This window comes from Marmota monax, unplaced genomic scaffold (genome assembly GCF_021218885.2).
Source record: "Marmota monax isolate L192 unplaced genomic scaffold, Marmota_monax_Labrador192_F-V1.1 WCK01_AAM20220418_F8-fsc00059, whole genome shotgun sequence".
NCBI lineage: Eukaryota > Metazoa > Chordata > Mammalia > Rodentia > Sciuridae > Marmota > Marmota monax.
In genome coordinates this window covers 4,978,498-4,998,445 of record NW_026693595.1, presented here as the reverse complement: position 1 = coordinate 4,998,445, position 19,948 = coordinate 4,978,498, and the positions used below count along the sequence as shown (strand labels likewise).

The window sequence follows — 19,948 nt, the reverse complement described above, 5'->3', positions numbered from 1 at the left end:
AGTACCTTACTAAGTTGCTAAGGCTCGCTTTGAACTGGTGATCCTCTTGTCTCAGCCTTGAACCACTGGGATTACAGGCGTGCGCTACCACACCCAGCTGATATGTTTTAATAACACTTAGAAAGCTTTAAGAAAGTAGATAAACATCAAGTACTACTCTGCAGCTGTAACTGTTATGTAGAAAAGCTGTATATGTAATTTTAAAATGATATAAAATAAATATCTGAGATTGAAATGTAAGAGTTTTGATTTTTAGATTCTCATCCATTCATTTAGTTATACCCTTAGTTCATCAACTGAATCTTAATTAGTAAAAGTTAATATTTTATTTTTCCCTTTCACTTTTAGTGTTAAATGTTTACAAAAGACAGTGAAGGATTCTTACCACATAATGTGTAGACCATGTGCCTCTGAGCTTGAAGTTTGTGCAAAATGTGGAAAGAAAGAAGACATTGTTATTCCGTGAGTATTTCCTTTTACATTTAGATTTTATTCTTAGTAATTGATATATGAACTTTTGTTTTTTGGAGTAGGGGGGTTACTGGGGATTGAACTCGGGGACACTCAACCACTGAGACACATCCCCAGCCCTATTTTGTATTTTATTTAGAGACAGGGTCTCACTGAGTTGCTTAGCACCTCACTTTTTGCTGAGGCTGTCTTTGAACTCATGATCTTCCTGCCTTAGCCTCCTAAGCCACCAGGATTACCAGGGTGTGTCACTGCACCAGGCTAAATTTTCTTTTATTGAGACATTAAGTAACTATTGTCTGAAGTTACAACCTATCACACTAATGTAGACATTTTTCTACCTATAGGAAAAGAGTCACTATTTTGTTAAATTTTTCTATTATTACAATAAAAGGGACTCTTTGTTTTTAAGAAAATCAGATGTTTAGCTATGAGGTTCACATTTATTGAAAAAGAATTGCTCATTATGTAACAACTTTCCTTCAATGGATACCTTTTATTAATTTCTTAGAGCCTATTCTATTGCAACAGTATTATAATTAGTTGAATCCTAAGTTAGTTTTCAAGAACCTGTTCTCTGTACTTACTTTGTTAAGCTCCTTTAAGAAATGTAGTGGTGGTCCCCAGCACCACAAAAAAAGAAAAAGAAAGAAATGTAGTGGTGGGCTAGGGCTGCAGCTCAGTGTGGTAGAGTGCTTGCCTCACACATGTGAGGCACTGGATTCAATCCATAGCACCACATAAAGATAAAAAAATAAATGAATAAAGGTATTGTGTCCTTCTACAACTAAAACAGTATTTTTTTTAAAAAAAGGAAAGAAATGTAGTAGTAAAGGTCTCTTCAACTGAACTGCATGGTTGAGAAATAATTAGAATTTTTTTTCTTCTATCTTTAGGTTTAATAAAGATCCAGAAAAGACTGAAAATAATGAAAGTTACAAACATACAAGAAACTGCAAAAGCCATGAAGAAAGTGATGCTGATTTAGATTTTGATATTTATTTAGATGATACAGATAATAATCAAGTGGATTAATGACTCAAGTTAAAGAATGTGAAATTTTGACCAACTTTTGCCTTTGAGGGGCTCACAAAAAATATTGTGAAATCCTAATGAGGAAATAAGAAAAACTATAGAAAATACATAAAATATATGTAAGAAAAATATAAACTGTGTAAAATATTTGAATAATTATCAAACATTATAAAGCTTTCATCCAGAGTTTTTTATAACAAATTTTTTAGGTTATATAAATTAGAATAATATCTGCCAAAATACATATTGTGGTATCCTGTTGTAGGTCATGAGAATTATTTAAAAGAATATATTACCGGGGCTGGGGATGTGGCTCAAGCGGTAGCGCACTCGCCTGGCATGCACGCGGCCCGGGTTCGATCCTCAGCACCACATACAAACAAAGATGTCGTGTCCGCCGAAAACTAAAAAATAAATATTAAAAATTCTGTCTCTCTCTCTCACCTCTCTCTTAAAAAAAAAAAAAAGAAAAGAAATTCAAGAATGTATTACCTAAATATATAAATGTATTTGTTATCAAAATAAATGAGACTCAGAATTGGTGGTTATGTAAGAACTATCTCATGTAAAAATGATATTATTATAAATAATATTAAAAATCAGTAAACAGTCCTCTTCACAAATGCTCCCTTACTTTATTTTTTTATAATAATGTATAGCAATTTTCCTTTGAAAGCATTTTTATTTACCTCTTCACACTGTTGTACCTTTTTCCTCTTGAGAACTATATATCCAGGAAAAATGCATAAAATTTATATGTACAGTTTACTCAATAATTATAAAAGAGAGTTTTACACTTAGACCTGCATGAAGAAACTGCTGGGACCAGAAACTCCCCAAGAAGCTCTCCCTCATCATCACAAGTTCATCCTTCTTCCCAGAGTTGGCACTAACACTGAATTTTTGGGGGGGCAGCGGGAATGGGTTGCCAGGGATTGAACTCAGGGGCACTTGACCACTGAGCCACATCCCCAGCCCTATTTTGTGTTTAATTAGAAACAGGGTCTCAGTGAACTGCTTAGCGCCTCACTAAATTGCTGAGGCTGGCTTCAAACTCATGATCCTCGTTCCTCAGCCTCCCAAGCTGCTGTGATTACAGGCGTGCGCCACCACGTCCATCTCTAACCTGAATTTTGATAATTATTTCCTTTGTCATTTTACTACTACTAAACAATATAAATTCACTTTGTCTGATTCTTAAACTTTCCTATCTTTTTATTTTGAAACATTTCAAACCTACAGAAAGGTAGCAAAGTAGTACAGTGAACCTTTATATAGTCTTCACATAGATTTCAAATGTTAGAATTTTACCATGTTTTCTTTATAGCTCCATAAGTGGACATATATTTATTTTTAATTTATAAAACCATTTGAAAATCAGTGCTAAGTAAGGATTTGATTTTGAACTGTATGTGAATAGACTTGCAGTATGCATACTATTTTGCATCTCTTTTTTCATTTTTATAAAGTTTGGGAGATTGACTCATGTTGTTACAAAAGTTCATTTTATATTATTCTATGGAATTACATAACATAGTTTCTTTATCTTTTCTAATGTTAAGACATTTGAGTTAATTCACATTTTTCCTGTTGTAAGCAATATTGGTATAAACACTGTTATATGTGTCTCTTGGTACATATGTGCATTTCTGTTAGGTATATATATCAATAAAAGAAATCAGGTGTATGCAAAAAGAAATCAGGTGTGTGCATCTTCAATTTTCCTATATAGCATGAAACTTTTTCCAGAGGTATAGTTATCCTCCCTTCACTCAGCAACATATTACCGATTCTGTGCTCTGCATCCTTTCTGATGCTTAGTATCAAAATTTTAAATTTATGCCAATTTGATATGTGTACAACAGTATCTCCTTGTGTTATTGTTAATTTGTATTTCCAGAATTACTAGTAACCCAGATCCCCTTTTTATGTTTACTAGTAATTTTTTTCCTAGTAGATAATGCTAAGAAATAACTTTGTTAAGTATAATAATGTTATTTTTAAAAAGGTATACTGAATTAGGGTATAATGTCAATTTACCTTATTTTGTTGTAAAGAAAGTAAATATACAGATAACATCTCGGTTGCGTCAAAAAATGTTACCTAGGAATAAATAAAAAGTCCTCAAGAACTGTCAACCAAAATATAAAATCTTATCAAGATATTAAATAGGGGCTGGCGATGTGGCTCAAGCGGTAGCGCTCTCGCCTGGCATGCGTGCGACCTGGGTTCAATCCTCAGCACCACATACAAACTACGATGTTGTATCCGCCAAAAACTAAAAAATAAAATATTTTTTAAAAAAAAAAAGATATTAAATAAAGAGGAGCTGGGGTTGTGACTCAGCGGTAGAGCACCCACCTAGCATGGGCAAGGCACTGGGTTCGAGCCCCAGCACCATATAAAAATAAATAAATAAAGATTGTGTTCAATTACAACTAAAAGAAAAAAGATTTTGAAGAAAACATAGACAAAAATAAATGAAGCTCAGGAGGCTAAGGCAGGAGGATCATGAGTTCCAAGTTCAGCCTCAAGGTCAGCATCAGCAACTATGAAAAGGGTAGGGGATGTGGCTCAATGGTTATACATCCCTGGATTCAATTCCTGTACAAAATAAATAAATAGAAATACCATGTTCATGATTTAGATATCTCAATATTCTAAGCTTCTAGTCTCACAAAAGTTTCTATTAACTTGTGTGGCTTTCCTTTTTATATAAATTTATTTTGGTATCTGTATATTTTCGTCCCTTTTTATATATAGATTTATTTAACTTTTGTGATTAAAGAGCCAACGAACTTATGATTCGATTAGCATAAATTCTTTCCCATGTGAATGCTTGTAATTCCTCAGAGCATCACCTAGTAACATATATTAATAGCTGCATTTTATTCTTTAATAGTAAGAAAATTTGTTGTGTTTTGTTCCCTTTGTTTTATTCCCCTGGTACTAGAAATTGAACCCAGGGGCACTTAACCACTGAGACAAACCCCAAGCCTTTTTTTTTTTTTTTAATTTTGAGGCGTTACCTCGCTAAATTGATTACAGCCTTGCTTGGTTGCTGAAGCTGGCCTTGAACTTTCCATCTCCCTGCCTCAGCCTCCTGCTCCTGGGATTGCGTGTTTGCCCCATCACACCTGGCTTTTGCTTTGTTTTGTAAACAGACTTTGTTATATTAACTTCCTTTATATTTCTTTAAGAATTATTCTAACCTCAAAACTGTTTTTTTTTTTTTTTTTTGGAACTCAGCACATAGAAACAAAATGAAGACCTTGTTTTATTTTAACATAATGAATCAGTTTAATATAGTGAATTAGCTTATCCCTCCTTAATATTTTAGCATCACATATTCTAAAATATTACAGTACTTTATTACAGAAGTTCTGAATTCTCATCATTAAATTCATATGATGAGCTTTTAATAAAAATCTTATTCCTGGGATATTGTGATTCCTTTGTCTGAATTATAGCCCCATATTTTCCCTCCAAATCTTTAGGTGATTCTGATCATCAGCTACTGCATGCAATTGGCTGCATGTGCCAAAAAGCCATTTTCATCCCATCTGCTGCTTTTTAGCTACCATAATACCATACTCTATTGTCATGTTCTCTCTTAGCTTCTCTTGTAACTGGTGCTAGCCAGCTCCACTGGGAGATTCTAGGAAAGATTAGTCTTACTGGCAAAAAGAAAACGTTTTTTCTACCATGTTCTTCCTGCCTAAATGTGGTTGTGAGAAGACATGATGTCTAGAACTTGTATCCCTAAAGAGGAAGTTGAGCTGCAGAGACAGCAGTCCAGAGCCCTGATGTTTTTAAGCTGCTGACATAATGAATCCTTGTGAATTCTTGTAAATAAGTGCCTATTTGTATAAGCTGTTACTAATCAGAAATCTGTTATTGGCAGTAAAATGAATTCCAGCTGATAACACAGCAAATTTGGTAAGCCTTGTTTTATAGAACCCATTGTGTGCTATGACAACTAGGTTAGTTAATATATCAAAAAAAAAATTTCATTGTTTACCTTTGCTCTGTACAACAATTCTGATTAAATCACAACTAATCACATAGTAGCAATAATTAGAATATCAAATATATAGTATTCATAGATTCTAAGCATCTTGCATCTATCAACACATTTAATGCTCCTACCAACTTCATGGAAACAAAGCACAGAAAGATGAATTTCTACCAAGTCATATAGCTGAAGTGATAGAACCAGGATTCAGAATCATGTTCACTGGTTTCAGAGTCTACTTTTTTTCCTCCCCCCCAGGGGAGGGTACCAGGGATTAAACTCAGGGGGCTCCACCAGTGAGCCACATCCCCATCTCTATTTTGCATTTTATTTACAGACAGGGTCTCACTGAGTTGTTTAGTGCCTCGCTTTGCTGAGGCTGTCTTTGAACTCACAATCCTCCTGCCTCAGTCTCCTGAGCTGCAGAGTCTGCTTTTCAACTACTGCATTGTACAACTCCTTTGTCATATGCCAGACTTTTTTCTTTTTCTTTTTTCTTTCTTTTTTTTTTGAGAAAGGTCTGGGTTAGCATATTTTAAGACTTCATAATTTTTATTTAAATTTTTCACTCAAGAGCACTACCTGCTTCTACAGAAGCCGGACCAATTTTTATTTTGGAGATACACACCTGTAGATTTTGAAGAACTTACTGATAGAAGAGCAGTCCTGGGTGGAAATAAGACCAAATGTTCCCCACAATTTGGGTCAGAAGGAGGGATCTATCTATTGGTTGAGACAAAAGTGACTTTAATCTAAAATGTACCCTGCTTAACTTACACTGATACCAAAGAGAAGGAGGCATTGCTGGAGCCCGAGTCCTGTTGCCCAGCTCTGCACAGATCTGACTGTCTATCTAGAATTTGCTAGACACACTGCATTCCCATGAGAGCACTCTGTCATTCCCCAATGTGTATCGCTACTCTTTACTCAACTCCAGGACCCTCAGAGACCAGGTGCCCTCAGAGACCCTAGCCAAAGATTTCACTCCAGACACCGGATAGGCCAGCCTAAATGCCAAAGACTTTTCTAAAGGTAGAGCATATTAGACTGCATGGCATGATAGGTTATTTGGTGACTAAAATTTCTGTAATAATAATACAATAATATCTAATATTAATAGATAATCATTGAAGTGTGTGCATGGCACCGTTGAAGATAGTAGGGATACAACAGTGAACAAAACAAAGATCTCTGTCCTTGCAGAGATAACATTTGGATGGAGATAGACATTAAATAAAGTAAGCAGGTTATGTGTTAGTAGGTGAAAAGGGCTATGGGAAAAGTGAGTCATAGAGGGTGATTGGGAGCCTGAGGGTGTGATGGACCAGGGTTGAGGTGCACGAGTGGGTGGGGGATGGGATGTGCTTTTAAATTTAGGCCTCAGTGAAAAAGCATCATTTGTACAAAATCTTCAAAAGATGGGAAGAATGTTCCAGGCAGAGGAAACGATGGCTGCAAGAGTTCTAAAGGAAGACTGTGGTTGATGTGTTCAAGGAAGGGAGTGATTAAGTTAGTCCCAAGAGATTAAGTCAGAAGTGATGGAAGGCCACACCATGGAAGCCTGCTTTTAAAAGACTTTTTTTTTTTCCTTTGTATTTGGTTTTCAGCCATTTGAATGATTCCTAAGTATTTGTCCTATGTAAGGTTTTCCTTTTAATATTTTTTTTTTAGTTATCAATGGACCTTTATCTTTTTATTTACTTATATGTGGTGCTGAGGATCGAACCCAGTGCCTCACACATTCCAGGCAAGTGCGTTACCGCTAAGCCACAGCCTTAGCCCGGTTTTCTTAGTTTCTGAAATCTGTTGGTGAATGTCTTTAATGTGGCTCAATAGCAGAGCACTTGTCTCGAATATGTGAGGCACTGGGTTCAACCCTCAGCACCATGTATAGATAAATAAAATAAAGGTATTGTGTCCACTATAATTAAATATATATATATATTAAAGACTTAAAAAATTGTCAACTATTGTTTCTCCAAAGTCTGTTGTTTCTATTCTTTCCCCTTCTGAGACTTCAGTTACACATACTGGTAGACCTTTTTGCTTGTCTCCAGTGTCTGTCTTCCCTGCTTTCTTTTGTGCATTCATTTTCTCTTCTCTGGGCTGTAGCTAGTATATTTTCTATTTGCCATTTTTGCGTTCATGAATCTTATCTTCTAGAGAAATAGAATTAATGTGTACAATTTACTTTCAAACCTATGTGATAAGTTCTTAATATCAGACACTGAATTGTATAGTTCTAAAGTGTGCAAGGGGCGGGGGTGGGGGGCTACTGGGGATTGAACCCAGGCACTTTACCACTGAGCCATGTCCCTGGACCTTTTTACTTTTTTTATGTTGAAGCATGGTTCCACTAAGTTGCTTAGGGTCTTGCTGTGTTGCCAAGGATGACCTTGAACTTGTGATCCTCCTGCTTCAGCCTCCTTAGTCATTGGGATTACAGGGCTGAACCACTGTGCCCAGCAGTCTGTCTGTTTTTGTTTTTTTAATAGCTTTATAATTGAAATATTTCATCTTTGCCTATTTTCTCTCTTTTCTTTGACATATCAGTCCTAGTTAACTTGAGAACTACTATGGCTTGGATGTGCCTTGAGTGTATCACCCAAAGGTTTATGTGCTGGAAACTTGGTCTACATTGTAGTGTTGTTAAAGTGGCAGAATCTTTAAAAGGTAGGACCCAGGGCAAGGTAATTGGGTCAGCTCTTGCAAGAAGTTGATATAGTTCTCACCAGAGTGACTTGTGGCAAGGAGCAGATTGTAGGAAATCTAGATCACTCACTGTTGGTCGCTTCTAAACACAGCCAGTTCCTTCTCATTTCACTTCCATGTTGTGACTCAGCCAGGGCCCTTGCCAAGACACAAGGGTCTGTAAGGGCTCTGATGAACTTTCTCTTAATTAAGCAAGACAGAGATTCCTTTAACAATGAAAGGTTTAATTGGTGATGAGAGTGGAGAGAAGGAGGGAGAAATGATTTTGATGCTGAAATTCCATATAAGGATATCAAGAGTCATACAAGAGGGACTGGGGATGTGGCTCAAGTGGTAGCATGCTTGCCTAGCATGTGTGAGGCACTGGGTTCGATTCTTGGCACCACATAAAAAAATAAAATAAAGATATTGTGTCCACGTAAAACTAAAAAATAAATATTAAAAAAATCAAAATATTCAGCACACTTGTGACATTGTCATGGCAAAAATTCTTTAAAATCCCAAGGATGCAAGAGAAAATCAAACGTGTTTACTGATTAAATTCTCAAAAAAGAAGAATAAAACATTAAAAAAAAAAAGCCGTACAAGAATTTTGGGCAAGGTACCAGGCAGGTCACCGCTATCTGAATAAGCATGTACAAAAGAAGTGAAAAGAAAGTGGGCTGGGGAACGTGATGGTCATCATTATCCAAAGTACGTGTATAAAGACACGAATTGTTGTGAATATACTTTGTGTACAACCAGAGATATGAAAAATTGTGTTCTATATGTGTAATATGAATTGTAATGCATTCTGCTGTCATATATAAATTTAAAAAAATTAATTCAAAAAACATTCACAGAGCAGTTTTCTAAGTGAATATTAAGTTACTTTCCACAAAAAAAGAAAGTACTCTGCATTAAAAAATGACAAAATCATAGAATTTCCAGGGAAATGGATGGCATTAGAGCAGATTATGCTAAGTGAAGCTAGCCAGTCCCTAAAAAACAAATGCCAAATGTCTTCTTGGATATAAGGAGAGTAACTGGGAACAGAGTAGGGAGGAAGAGCATGAGAAGAAGATTAACATTAAACAGGGATGAGAGGTGGGAGGGAAAGGGAGAGAGAAGGGAAATTGCATGGAAATGGAAGGAGAGCCTCAGGGTTATACAAAATTACATACAAGAGGAAGTGAGGGGAAAGGGAAAAATAATACAAGGGGGGGAAATGAATGACAGTAGAGGGGGTAGAGAGAGAAGAGGGGAAGGGAGGGGAGGGGAGGGGGGATAGTAGAGGATAGGAAAGGCAGCAGAACACAACAGACACTAGTATGGCAATATGTAAATCAATGGATGTGTAACTGATGTGATTCTGCAATCTGTATATGGGGTAAAAATGGGAGTTCATAACCCACTTGAATCAAAGTGTGAAATATGATATGTCAAGAACTATGTAATGTTTTGAACAGCCAACAATAAAAAATTAAAAAAAAGAAAGAAAGAAAGTAAGTGGGTGGGGCAATGGCAATGCAGGTGGAAGGGTGTGATGTTGGCCATGAATCTAATGTGATCTTGGGAGATGTGTCATATAAGATAAAGACCTGATTTTGATAGGTTAAATTTTATTTTGGTTTTTGTAAAATTTGAAGGCACTTGAGTCCTACCTGTAGGGATAAAATAGACTAGCAAAGAGTTTCTCATAAGATATATGTTTTCTGAATCATAGGAATTTGACAGTAGCCAAGGAAAAAACATTATATAGAATTTTTAAATGAAAAAGACCACCAAGTCAAGTTAGAAACAGGTGACACAGAAGAATCCTCATCAAAGATCAGGAAAAATAAAACTGGAATTAGAGAAGGGTATTCAAATCAGTTCTGTAATGTATTGGCTGTCTGAGCTTAAATCATCAGAATCTGCTGAGTTTTCTTCTTAATTTCAAATTCAACCCACTATACAAGTTTGATGGGAGGAATAATTCCATCTGTGTAAAAAGCAGCAAATACAGAGAGGTGGCAAGATGTGGTGGGTAGAAGAAACCCTCCCCCCTTTTTTAATGTTTATTTTTTTAGTTGTAGTTGGACACAATACCTTTATTATTTATTTTTATGTGGTGCTGAGGATTGAACCCAGGGCCTCACACATGGTGGCAAGTGCTCTACCACTGAGCCACAACCCCAGCCCTCTGAGATACCTTTTGAACTAGAAAAATCTAGGTTCAAATAGGTCCTTTGGTCAAATAACTTTAGGTTTGCCATTTGTTATCTATGAGTTTTATTTCATTTTATTTCTGTGAAATGTTATAATAGCAACTTTGTAATGTTTAAGGGTTAACAGCAATATTGATACACGGTAGATATTCTGCAAATTTTAAGCATTCTTATTTCACATATAAATTATTGTTGCAGATTCAGAAATATGGATAAATATATTCCCAATTTGCCAAATTTAAAAATATTTATATATTGAACATGTTGAATCCAGTTTATATTATGTGTAGGCTTATTATATATTTTATGCAGGAAAAATTTTAACATCATGTGGGGGTTACATATGACACATGATTAAAGTATTTGAGGATATTGTTAGTCTATTCTATGCATTTTAATGTTGCCAGGCTCAAACATAAGGGGAATATATATATATATATATATATATATATATATATATATATATATATATATATATTCGTTCCCCAGGAAATCCTGCAAATAGGGAAAGTCCTGGAAAAGCCTGTTGGGGTAAAATAGACAGCAAAGAGTTTCTCATTAAGATTTACGTTTTCTGAATCATTCGGCTGTTTCTAGTAGTTTAGACTGCTGTAAAATTCAACATAGTCATGCACACCTGTAATCCCAGAAGTTTGAGAGTCTGAGGCAGGAAGATCACAAATTCAAGGCCAGCCTCAGCAATTTAGCAAAACATTACTAAGTTGCTTAGGGCCTTGCAAAGTTACTGAGGCTGGCCTTGAACTGGTGATCCTCTTGCCTCAGCCTCCCAAGTAGCTTGGATTACAAACATGCACAACTACATCTGGCTCAAAAGCTATATTTTTAATAAAGACTATATATATATCCCATAATTATGACAAAATTTTTATCACTCACTTTGTTTATATTTGTCAGAAATATTAAATGTTGTAGGACTGTTTTTCACAAATTTTATTGGAAATTTATGTTGGGAGTTATGTTGGGAGTGCTTACTGAGTTCTCTAACATTGAGTCTCACAATTCTGTTAGCCATTACCATTATACGTATGGGAAAAATTATGCCTCCCCAAATATGACATTTTTTTCCCTGCAGTAAGGGATTGAACCCAGTGGTGCTCAGCCACTGAGCTACATCTCCAGTCCTTTTTATTTTTTATTTGTATTTCACATAGGAAACATTGCTTTGTTAATTTTGGCTTAGACATTTCATTTCAAGTTATTCTAGGAGGTTTTATGGACATGGGAAGCAGGTAAACTAAATTCTTGGATAGAAGAAAGAAACCTTGATAAAGAATTCCTGTTGCACTGAAAGATGAAGCCGATATCCTCCAATGAAATGTTATACAGGAAATGTCAGGCTTATTATTAGCTTTTTTTGGGGGGAGAGGGTACTGGGGATTAAACTGTGCCCAATTTATTATTGGCTATTTATGATATTTAAGAGATATAGTAACACTGTTCATGAATGCAAGTACAATATCAAGCTTAGAAAAAATATTTCTGACTATAACAACTTTACAACTTTTCATTTCCTTTTTTGTTTCATTGGCAGTACAGAGGATTGAACCCAGGGTACTCTATCCCTGAGCTATACCCACAGCCCTTTTTTATTATTTTGAGACAGGATCTCACTGAGTTGCTGGGATTGTAGGCTTACAGGCATGTGCCACTGCACTGAGCAATGGTTGTTTGTCTGTCTGTCTGTTTATTGCAATACTGCAGATTGAACCTAGGGCCTTACACATGCTAGGCGAGTGCTCCACTATGCAGCTACACCTTCAGTCACTGTTCATTTCTTTGTCAAAACAAAGGCCATATTGGTAACTATTATTAGTTATGTATGTATAGGCAGAAACTTCAGTAAAGCAAATAACCAAAAAATTTCTATTTAGAGACAGGGACAGTGGCATGCACCTAGAATCCCAGCAACTCTGTAGACTGAGGCAGGATGATTGCTAGTTTGAGACTAACCTCCACATCTTAACAAGACCCGTTCCCCAAATAAAGAATAAAAAGTATAGTGGTAAAGTGCCCCTAGGTTTATCCCCAGTGCAAAAAAAAAAAATTTAAAACTACACAGTGAACTAAAAATGGAAAGTGAATTAGAAAATCATAGTCCCTTATACTGAACTTTAATTTATAAATTTGCATATTTAAGTAACAAATTTTGCATAATTGAGTATGATTTTATCTATTTCACCTTTTATTTACTTAATTGCTTATTTGTGGAATGTTAAGTCTGTTAGAGTTGTTTATTTCTTTTACCGTTATTAAGAAAAATCATGGGAGCATGGGAACAATGACCTAAATAATACAGGAAATGAATTGGCCCTGGGGAAATTGCCAGGACCAGCTGAGGTTAGAAAAGATGTGCTACTATAGGACAACACTGACGTCCCTCAGCAGAGGATATTACAACATGTCCGCCAAGTCAGGAAATCTAAGATAAAAATGTTTTTTAAGCTGTTTCATTTACCTTGCAGCAGTATACTCATTATGTTTTCTGGTACTCTATTGCAATAGGTCCAGTTGTTGCTGTGGAGGAAAAAAAAAGTATAACTAATACAGTAGAGAGTGCCCAGAAAGTCTGGAAACACCGGAAGAATAGTGTATTTATCTACTTCACCCAAAAGCATACTGAGCACACTAGTTGGAAGTGTAACTGAACACTGTTTAAAAGGGAGTTTCCCCTGTGTTTGTTGCCGTGACAGCACTTGTGGCCTCCAGCTGACACAAGACAGGTGCATTGTGAGTCTCTGCCAGTGGGCAGTGACAAAAACAAGACTTACTGAAACAAGCATTTCTTATAAATAAATTGGAAGCAAATGTGTACATTTCAGATCCTGTTCAGTGACTGATTTATGTGCGGGAAGTCCTCCCCTGGGAGTGCTGGAAATACTTAATGATGCTACACTACTGTCCATAAATTTTGAGAGGATATCCTACAGAAAACGAAAATCCCAGGAGAAGGAAACCATGCAAGGGGCACACTGTCTCTGCAGGGTCATAGGAGGTCTGCTGGGTAGATGTGGCGTGACCAGGCCAGGTACCACTGAAATGTGACCCAGGGGACAGAATGGAGACAAATAGTAATCCATAAACAGCTTCTTAAATTTTTTCTTTTTCGGGTACTAGAGACTGAACTCAGGGGCACTTGACCACTGAGTCATACCCCCAGCCCTATTTTATATTTTATTTAGAGACAGGGTCTCACTGAGTTGCTTAGTGCCTTGCTTTTGGTGAGGCTGGCTTTGAACTCAGGATCTTTCTGCCTTAGCCTCCTGAGCCACCAGGATTGCAGGTGTGTGCCACCACACCCAGCTCTGTGAATATGTTTGGACAAACATCTGACCAGTCAAGCTTTCTGTTTGTTTCCAGTCAGAGGTATCTTCTACCATCCTCTCATCAAGTATGTTTAGCCCAAACTTGAGACATAGTTATAGTCCAAAAAATAAGTCATATTTTTCCCAGCTGTAAACTACAGAGATGGCCGGGCATGGTGGTGCATGCCTGTAATCCCAGCAACTCAGAAGGCTGAGGCAGGAGGATCACGAGTTCAAAGCCAGCCTCAGCAATGTCAAGACACTAAGCAACTCAGTGAGACTCTATCTCTAAATAAAATATTTAAAAAAAGGGCTGGGGATGTGGCTCAGTGGTTGAGTGTCCCTGAGTTCAGTCCCTGGTACCAAAAAAAGGAAAGAAAAGAAGGGACTCTGGGTTAACTGAGTAACCTAACCTGTGGAAAGGTTTGAAGCCACTGATAAAAAATACCAGCCTTCGTTGTGCTGTCAATTCCGTAAAGCACCATAAAAAACTTTTTCGACAATGTATGTTTCTATGTGTCTCAAAAGTTTATTAAGGTATAACTCACATAGCATAAAATTCACCCATTTTAAGTATATAATTTAGTGATTTGGCTAATTTACAGAATTGTATAATTATCACCATAATGAAGTTTTAGAACATCACCCCCGAAATATTCCTCACAACCATTTGTTGTGATTCCCTATCCCTAATCCCCAGCCCCAAGCAATGAATCTCCTTTTTATGTTTATAAATTTTTTCTATCATATCATGTGTGAGTACATGGATGTAACAATGAATCCCACTATTATGTATAATTATATTGCACCAATTAGAAAAAAATGCCCAACTCTATTAAGGACTTGATAAGTGCTGAAAATGGAAGAAAATTTAACATGTACATTAACAATATAAAAACTATAATGAGGACTGGAGTCATGGCTTAGTGGCAGAGCGCTTGCCTAGCACTTGGGAGGCACTGGGTTCGATCCTCAGCATCACATAAAAATAGAGGTATATGTCCACCTACAACAAATAAATAAATAAACGAATGAACTTCATATATAAATGAAATGTGTTTTTGCATCTTTCACCTAACTTACATGTTTGAGGCACATCTATTTTATAATATGTACCAAAATTCATCATTCCTTTTTATATTTTGTTCTGAATAGTATTACATTGAATGGACATTAATTTTGTTTACCTTCTCAAATATGGGGTTTTTTCTACATTGAGCTATCATGAAAATACTGCAATGAACATTCGCATGTGAAATTTCCATGTGGATGTGTTTTCTTTTTTCCTAATATATCTCCCAGAGAAGATATATATATATATATATAAGATAGTAGATTGTATGATAAATTGATGCTGCACCTTTATATAATCTTACCAGCTCTGTAGTGGTTCCACACAAAGAAGTAGAACCTTATTAACGCTTAGAACTGCCACTCCATTTTGATTATTGCCATTCCCGTGAGTATGTGAAGTCTCATTGTGGTTTTGTATATTTCTTTTTCTGGGGAGGTGGGTAACGGGGATTGAACTCATGGGCATTTGACCACTGAGCCACATCCCCAGCCCTATTTTGTATTTTATTAGAGACAGAGTCTCACTAAATTGCTTAGTGCCTTGCTAAATTGCTGAGGCTGGATTTGAACTCAAGATCCTCCTGCCCAACTCTATTAAGCTGGGATTACAGGCGTGCGCCACCAACCCAGCCTTAATTTGTATAATTCTATTTCTCAAAGTGTTGATTTGGTATATTTCCATGTGTCTACCATCCAATGATGTATCTTCAGTGAAATGTACATTCAGACATTTTGCCCATATTTAAGAATGAGTTGTAATAATTGTTTATAGATATTCTAGACACAAATCCTTCATCAGGTATGACCTGGAAATATTTTCTGCCAGTCTGTCTTGTTATATATCTATAAAAAATGTCTTCACAGCCAGGCATGACGGTTTACGCCTGTAATCCCAGAAACTCAGAAGGTTGAGGAAGGAGGATTGCAAGATTGAGGTCAGTCTCAGCAATTTAGCAAGGCTGTGAGCAACTTAGATCCTGTCTCAAAATAAAAAAATAAAGAGAGCTGAGGATGTAATTTAGTGGTAAAGCACCCCTGGGTTCAATCCCTAATACCAAAAAAAAAAAAAGGTTTTTCACATGGAGCCATATTTCTATGGATAGAAACTTGAAGCCTAACAGACTATCCCCTGCCCCCTCCTCAAGAACCATGCTGCATGGTTTTCAAAAAATTTTAGAGCAACCATAACGTATGCAATTTTTTGCATATTTTTGTTTGTTTTGGGGGTTTTTGTTTGTTACAGGGATTGAACCCAGGGGCACTTAATCACTGAGCCACATCTCCAGCTCTTTTTATTTTTATTTTTTTTATTTTCAGACAGGATCTCGCTAAGTTGCTTAGGGTCTTGCTAAATTGCTCAGTTTGGCCTTGAACTTTCAATCTTGCTGACTTGGCCTCCTGAGCCCCTGGGCTTATAGGCATGCACCACCATGCTTGACACATGTGCAGTTTTGATTGTTTAAGAAGATTTTTAGGGGCTGGGTATGTAACTCAATGAAAGGGCTCCAAGCATGTGTGAAGCTCTGGGTTCCATCCCCAGTAGTAAGAGAGAAAGAAAAGATTTTTAGTCAAAGACAGAGAATGCATGTAATCTAACACATTGCCATGATGGATAGGTTAGTATGAACGTTAAGAAATTTTGTTACTTTTAGCTGGACATGGTGATGCATGCCTGTAATGCATGCCCAGTGATTCAGGAGGCTAAAACAAAAGGATCTCAAGTTCAAGGCTAGTCTCAGAAACTTGTCTCAAAGTAGAATAAAGGACTAGTTATGTAGCTCAGTGGTAAAGGGCCCCTGGGCTTAATCCCTAATACCAAATGTGTGTGTGTGTGTGTGTGTATGTGTGTATATAAAAATATTTGGTTGTTTACTTCTCTGGTAGATATATTGTGGGGCTATCCAACATGATATATGATTATGGGGAGGAAAGGAGAGTGACATTCTCTGAAAATGTGAAAAAAATAGCTTTCATTATCTTTTTTTTTTAAATTTTTAAAATTTTTATGTGGTGATGAGGATTGAACCCAGCGCCTCATATCTTTTAATCAAAGTGGGATACCAAGAATTGTGTGTGTGTGTGTGTGTGTGTGTGTGTAAACATGCCTGGAGTGAGTGGTCAACCAGGGACTGCATGAAGGAAACAATCACTAAACCTAACTTCAATCATAGAAACTGTATAGAAAGCAGATAAAATGAATTCCAGTATCAGACTCTGATTCTTTCTTAAAAAATAGTGCTGTGGGCTGGGATTGTGGCTCAGCGGTAGAGTACTCGTTTAGCACAGGTGGGACCGGGTTCGATCCTCAGCACCACATTAAAAATAAAGGTGTTGTGTCCATCTACACCAAGAAATAAATATTTTTTTAAAAATGGTGCTGTAACTAAACATTTTAGTTGCAAGGCCTATTTTGGTCCATTTAGATCCTCTTTTTGTTTTTCATTTTTATTTTTTTTTCCCTGGTTGGCATTGTTTACCACTGGACTGGCCAACTTTGGCTCAATCCCTAACTCTGCTTATATCCTTATTAAAGAATGAGTTTGCATCAACTGATGCAAACTGATGTTATTTTCTACAGGAAACTTTAAAAACATATGTGAATGCTCTGTACCTGCAGTCTGGCTGACAGTTTCATTTCTCTCTAGTCCCATTTGATAGAATGAATCAGTTCCTGCTTAAATCCTGAGTTGAAAATATTTTCTATATTTCTCCGAAGTAGACATTATGGAAATTGTAATACCATGAACCCCATCCCCCGCCCCCCCACCAAGGAAACCTGCAACTAATAGGCAAATGATTACTAGGTAAATGCCCAACATAATATTGGCAGTGATCCCCAGACCTGCATCTGTTAGGTAAGAGTTCAGGGGCACCAAGATGGCAGAGACAGGGTATTAGAAAGAAGGCCCTAGAGGAGAAGATGTGGTCCGGTCCTTGTTTACAATAAATCCCATTACCATGACAATCCCTGCTACTGAGGACATCACCATGACTCCTGCCACAGATTCAAATTTTTAAATGGCCAATGGAAGTAAAGTGGCAGTATTCTAATTAGGTTTTCTAAAGTAACCAATGAATGGGGTTTGGAAAATATTCCAATCAGGAATCATAAGGTAACCAACAGGAGAAAATGGGATAAGATCTTCAATCAGGTGTAACTGATGTGATTCTGCAATCTGTATATGGGGTAAAAATGGGAGCTCATAACCCACTTGAATCAAATTGTGACATATGATATATCAAGAACTATGTAATGTTTTGAACAGCCAACAATAAAAAATTAAAAAAAAAAAAATCTTCAATCAGGACCTTTCAGAGTTTCCAGATTTGGGAGCCTTGAGCCTCTCTCTCACTTGGCCCACTCCATTTTACCTAACAGAGCGCTATCTTCACCTTCAATAAATCTGTATTCTATCTGTTTCTCTTCTGTGTCTCGTTCAATTCTTTGTTCAGGACTGGACATCCCAAGGGTAACAGATCTACATTAAAGTCACCTGTGATATGAATTTAAAATACAGAATTTCCAGCCCTGTAGAGAAGGCTCTCCTGCCAGTGATACATGTTAATCCACTTTAGAAATCAACTAGGGAAGGCCACAATGGCTCAGCCAGACAAGGTCCATGCTGTCCCTGCATTGTGTCATACTGCACAGCTGGGAGGATGAGCTCACACCTAGCCCACAGTCACTGTACTACAGACCCACAGGCACAGAGCTATCTAAATATCCAGTGTGGGTGGGCCCCAGCTCTCAGGGACAAGGCAGCCAAATTTGGGGGAAATCCTATCGTAAGAGACAAGTGTGAGAGGTTTAGGAGCCATAGTGAAAGACAATAAGGCAGCATAAATCCTGTGTTATGAGAAAGATCTCAAAGAGACTATTGGCCAAGGTGTCTCCTGACCAGGTGCCTTGTGTCCACCTGGGCCAAATAGTTTGCAGTGGCCAAGTCTTTGGAGAGTGACAGGAAAGAGAGTTGCTAGGGCAGATGTACCCATTCATGAGCAGGGACTAGCATTCAGGCTGCCCAAAGGAACAGCCCCTGTTTCCTGTCCCTTGTGTATGATCTGCTTCCACATCCTCCAGGTGCTTATGTTTTTGCAAGTAGATTTATGAAAAAGAGTTACCTCACCCACCCCTTTGAACATTTCCTTGTTTTGTCTATTTTTGTTGGGGGAAAGTGCTCAGTTAACACAGCTTCAGATGACATTACACTCAGCAATATGCAGTTTTGAAACTATCAGATGAGAAGAAAGTGATTGTGAGGCCTCTGTTCTAATTATAACTTTGTCACTAACTTACTCCCAGACTCCAGCAAATTACTTCAGCTGTCTGCCTGCAGTCTTTTCTTACATAAAATAACAGAGTTGGTCTAGATCAGTGGTTCTCATGATGTGCTTCCCAGAGGAGCTGCATTACTATTACTGAGAACTTGTTAGACTTGCAGATTCTTGGGTCCTGCCCCAGGCCTGCTGAAACACACTCCAAGGTGGAGCCCAGCGATCTGCCTTTGAAGAAGCCCTCCAGGTCAATCTGATGTTGGACAAACCAACCACTGGTCCAGATTAGCAGTACTTAGCCTTCACTGCACATTAAAATCATGTGGGTAGATTTTATAACCTATCAATCTTGGACCCACTCTCCAAAGACTCTGATTTAAATGATTTTAGGTGAGGTCTAGACAGTGTTGGTTCTAACACATATCTAGATGTTCTCTGAGGTCTTCTAAAACAAGTCAGTGTGTTCCAAGTTGTAAATGTACACCTCCAGTCTCGGATCTTGCTTAAGCCACTAGGTGTTGCTATAATAGAGAAGAACAGACATTTTCAAAACTGCCTTTGGAGATGCACAGGAGGAGACTGTGTTTTGGTAAGAGGATATTCAGTGATTTATATCTGAATGAAATTTGTTAAATATTCACTTGCATTTTGTTAAATTTGTTCAAAAAAATTGAAATGATATAAAATGAAATAGACTACTACTCGGCAATAAAAAGAAACTGGTTTGGGGGCTGGGTTGTAGCTCAGTGGTAGAGTGCTTGCCTAGCATGCGAGAGGTACTGCGTTTGATTCTCAGCACCACATGTAAATGAATAAATAAAAAAATAAAGCTTCATCAACAACTAAAAAATATT

The 19,948-nt window shown here is 37.1% G+C and overlaps 1 protein-coding gene across 2 annotated transcripts in view; it reads left to right on the top strand.

Annotated features, from left to right (window-relative positions):
* CUNH9orf85 (chromosome unknown C9orf85 homolog) overlaps positions 1–3,205 on the top strand; it is a 60,647-nt gene extending 57,442 nt beyond the window's left edge. For both annotated transcript variants that reach the window (XM_058584011.1, XM_046459466.2), the window contains 2 exons: positions 349–462; positions 1,368–3,205. In XM_058584011.1, the coding sequence (XP_058439994.1) occupies positions 349–462; positions 1,368–1,506 (253 nt within the window). In that variant the 3' untranslated portion in view covers positions 1,507–3,205. The remainder of the gene's footprint in view (positions 1–348; positions 463–1,367) is intronic.
* Positions 3,206–19,948: the final 16,743 nt, after the last annotated feature.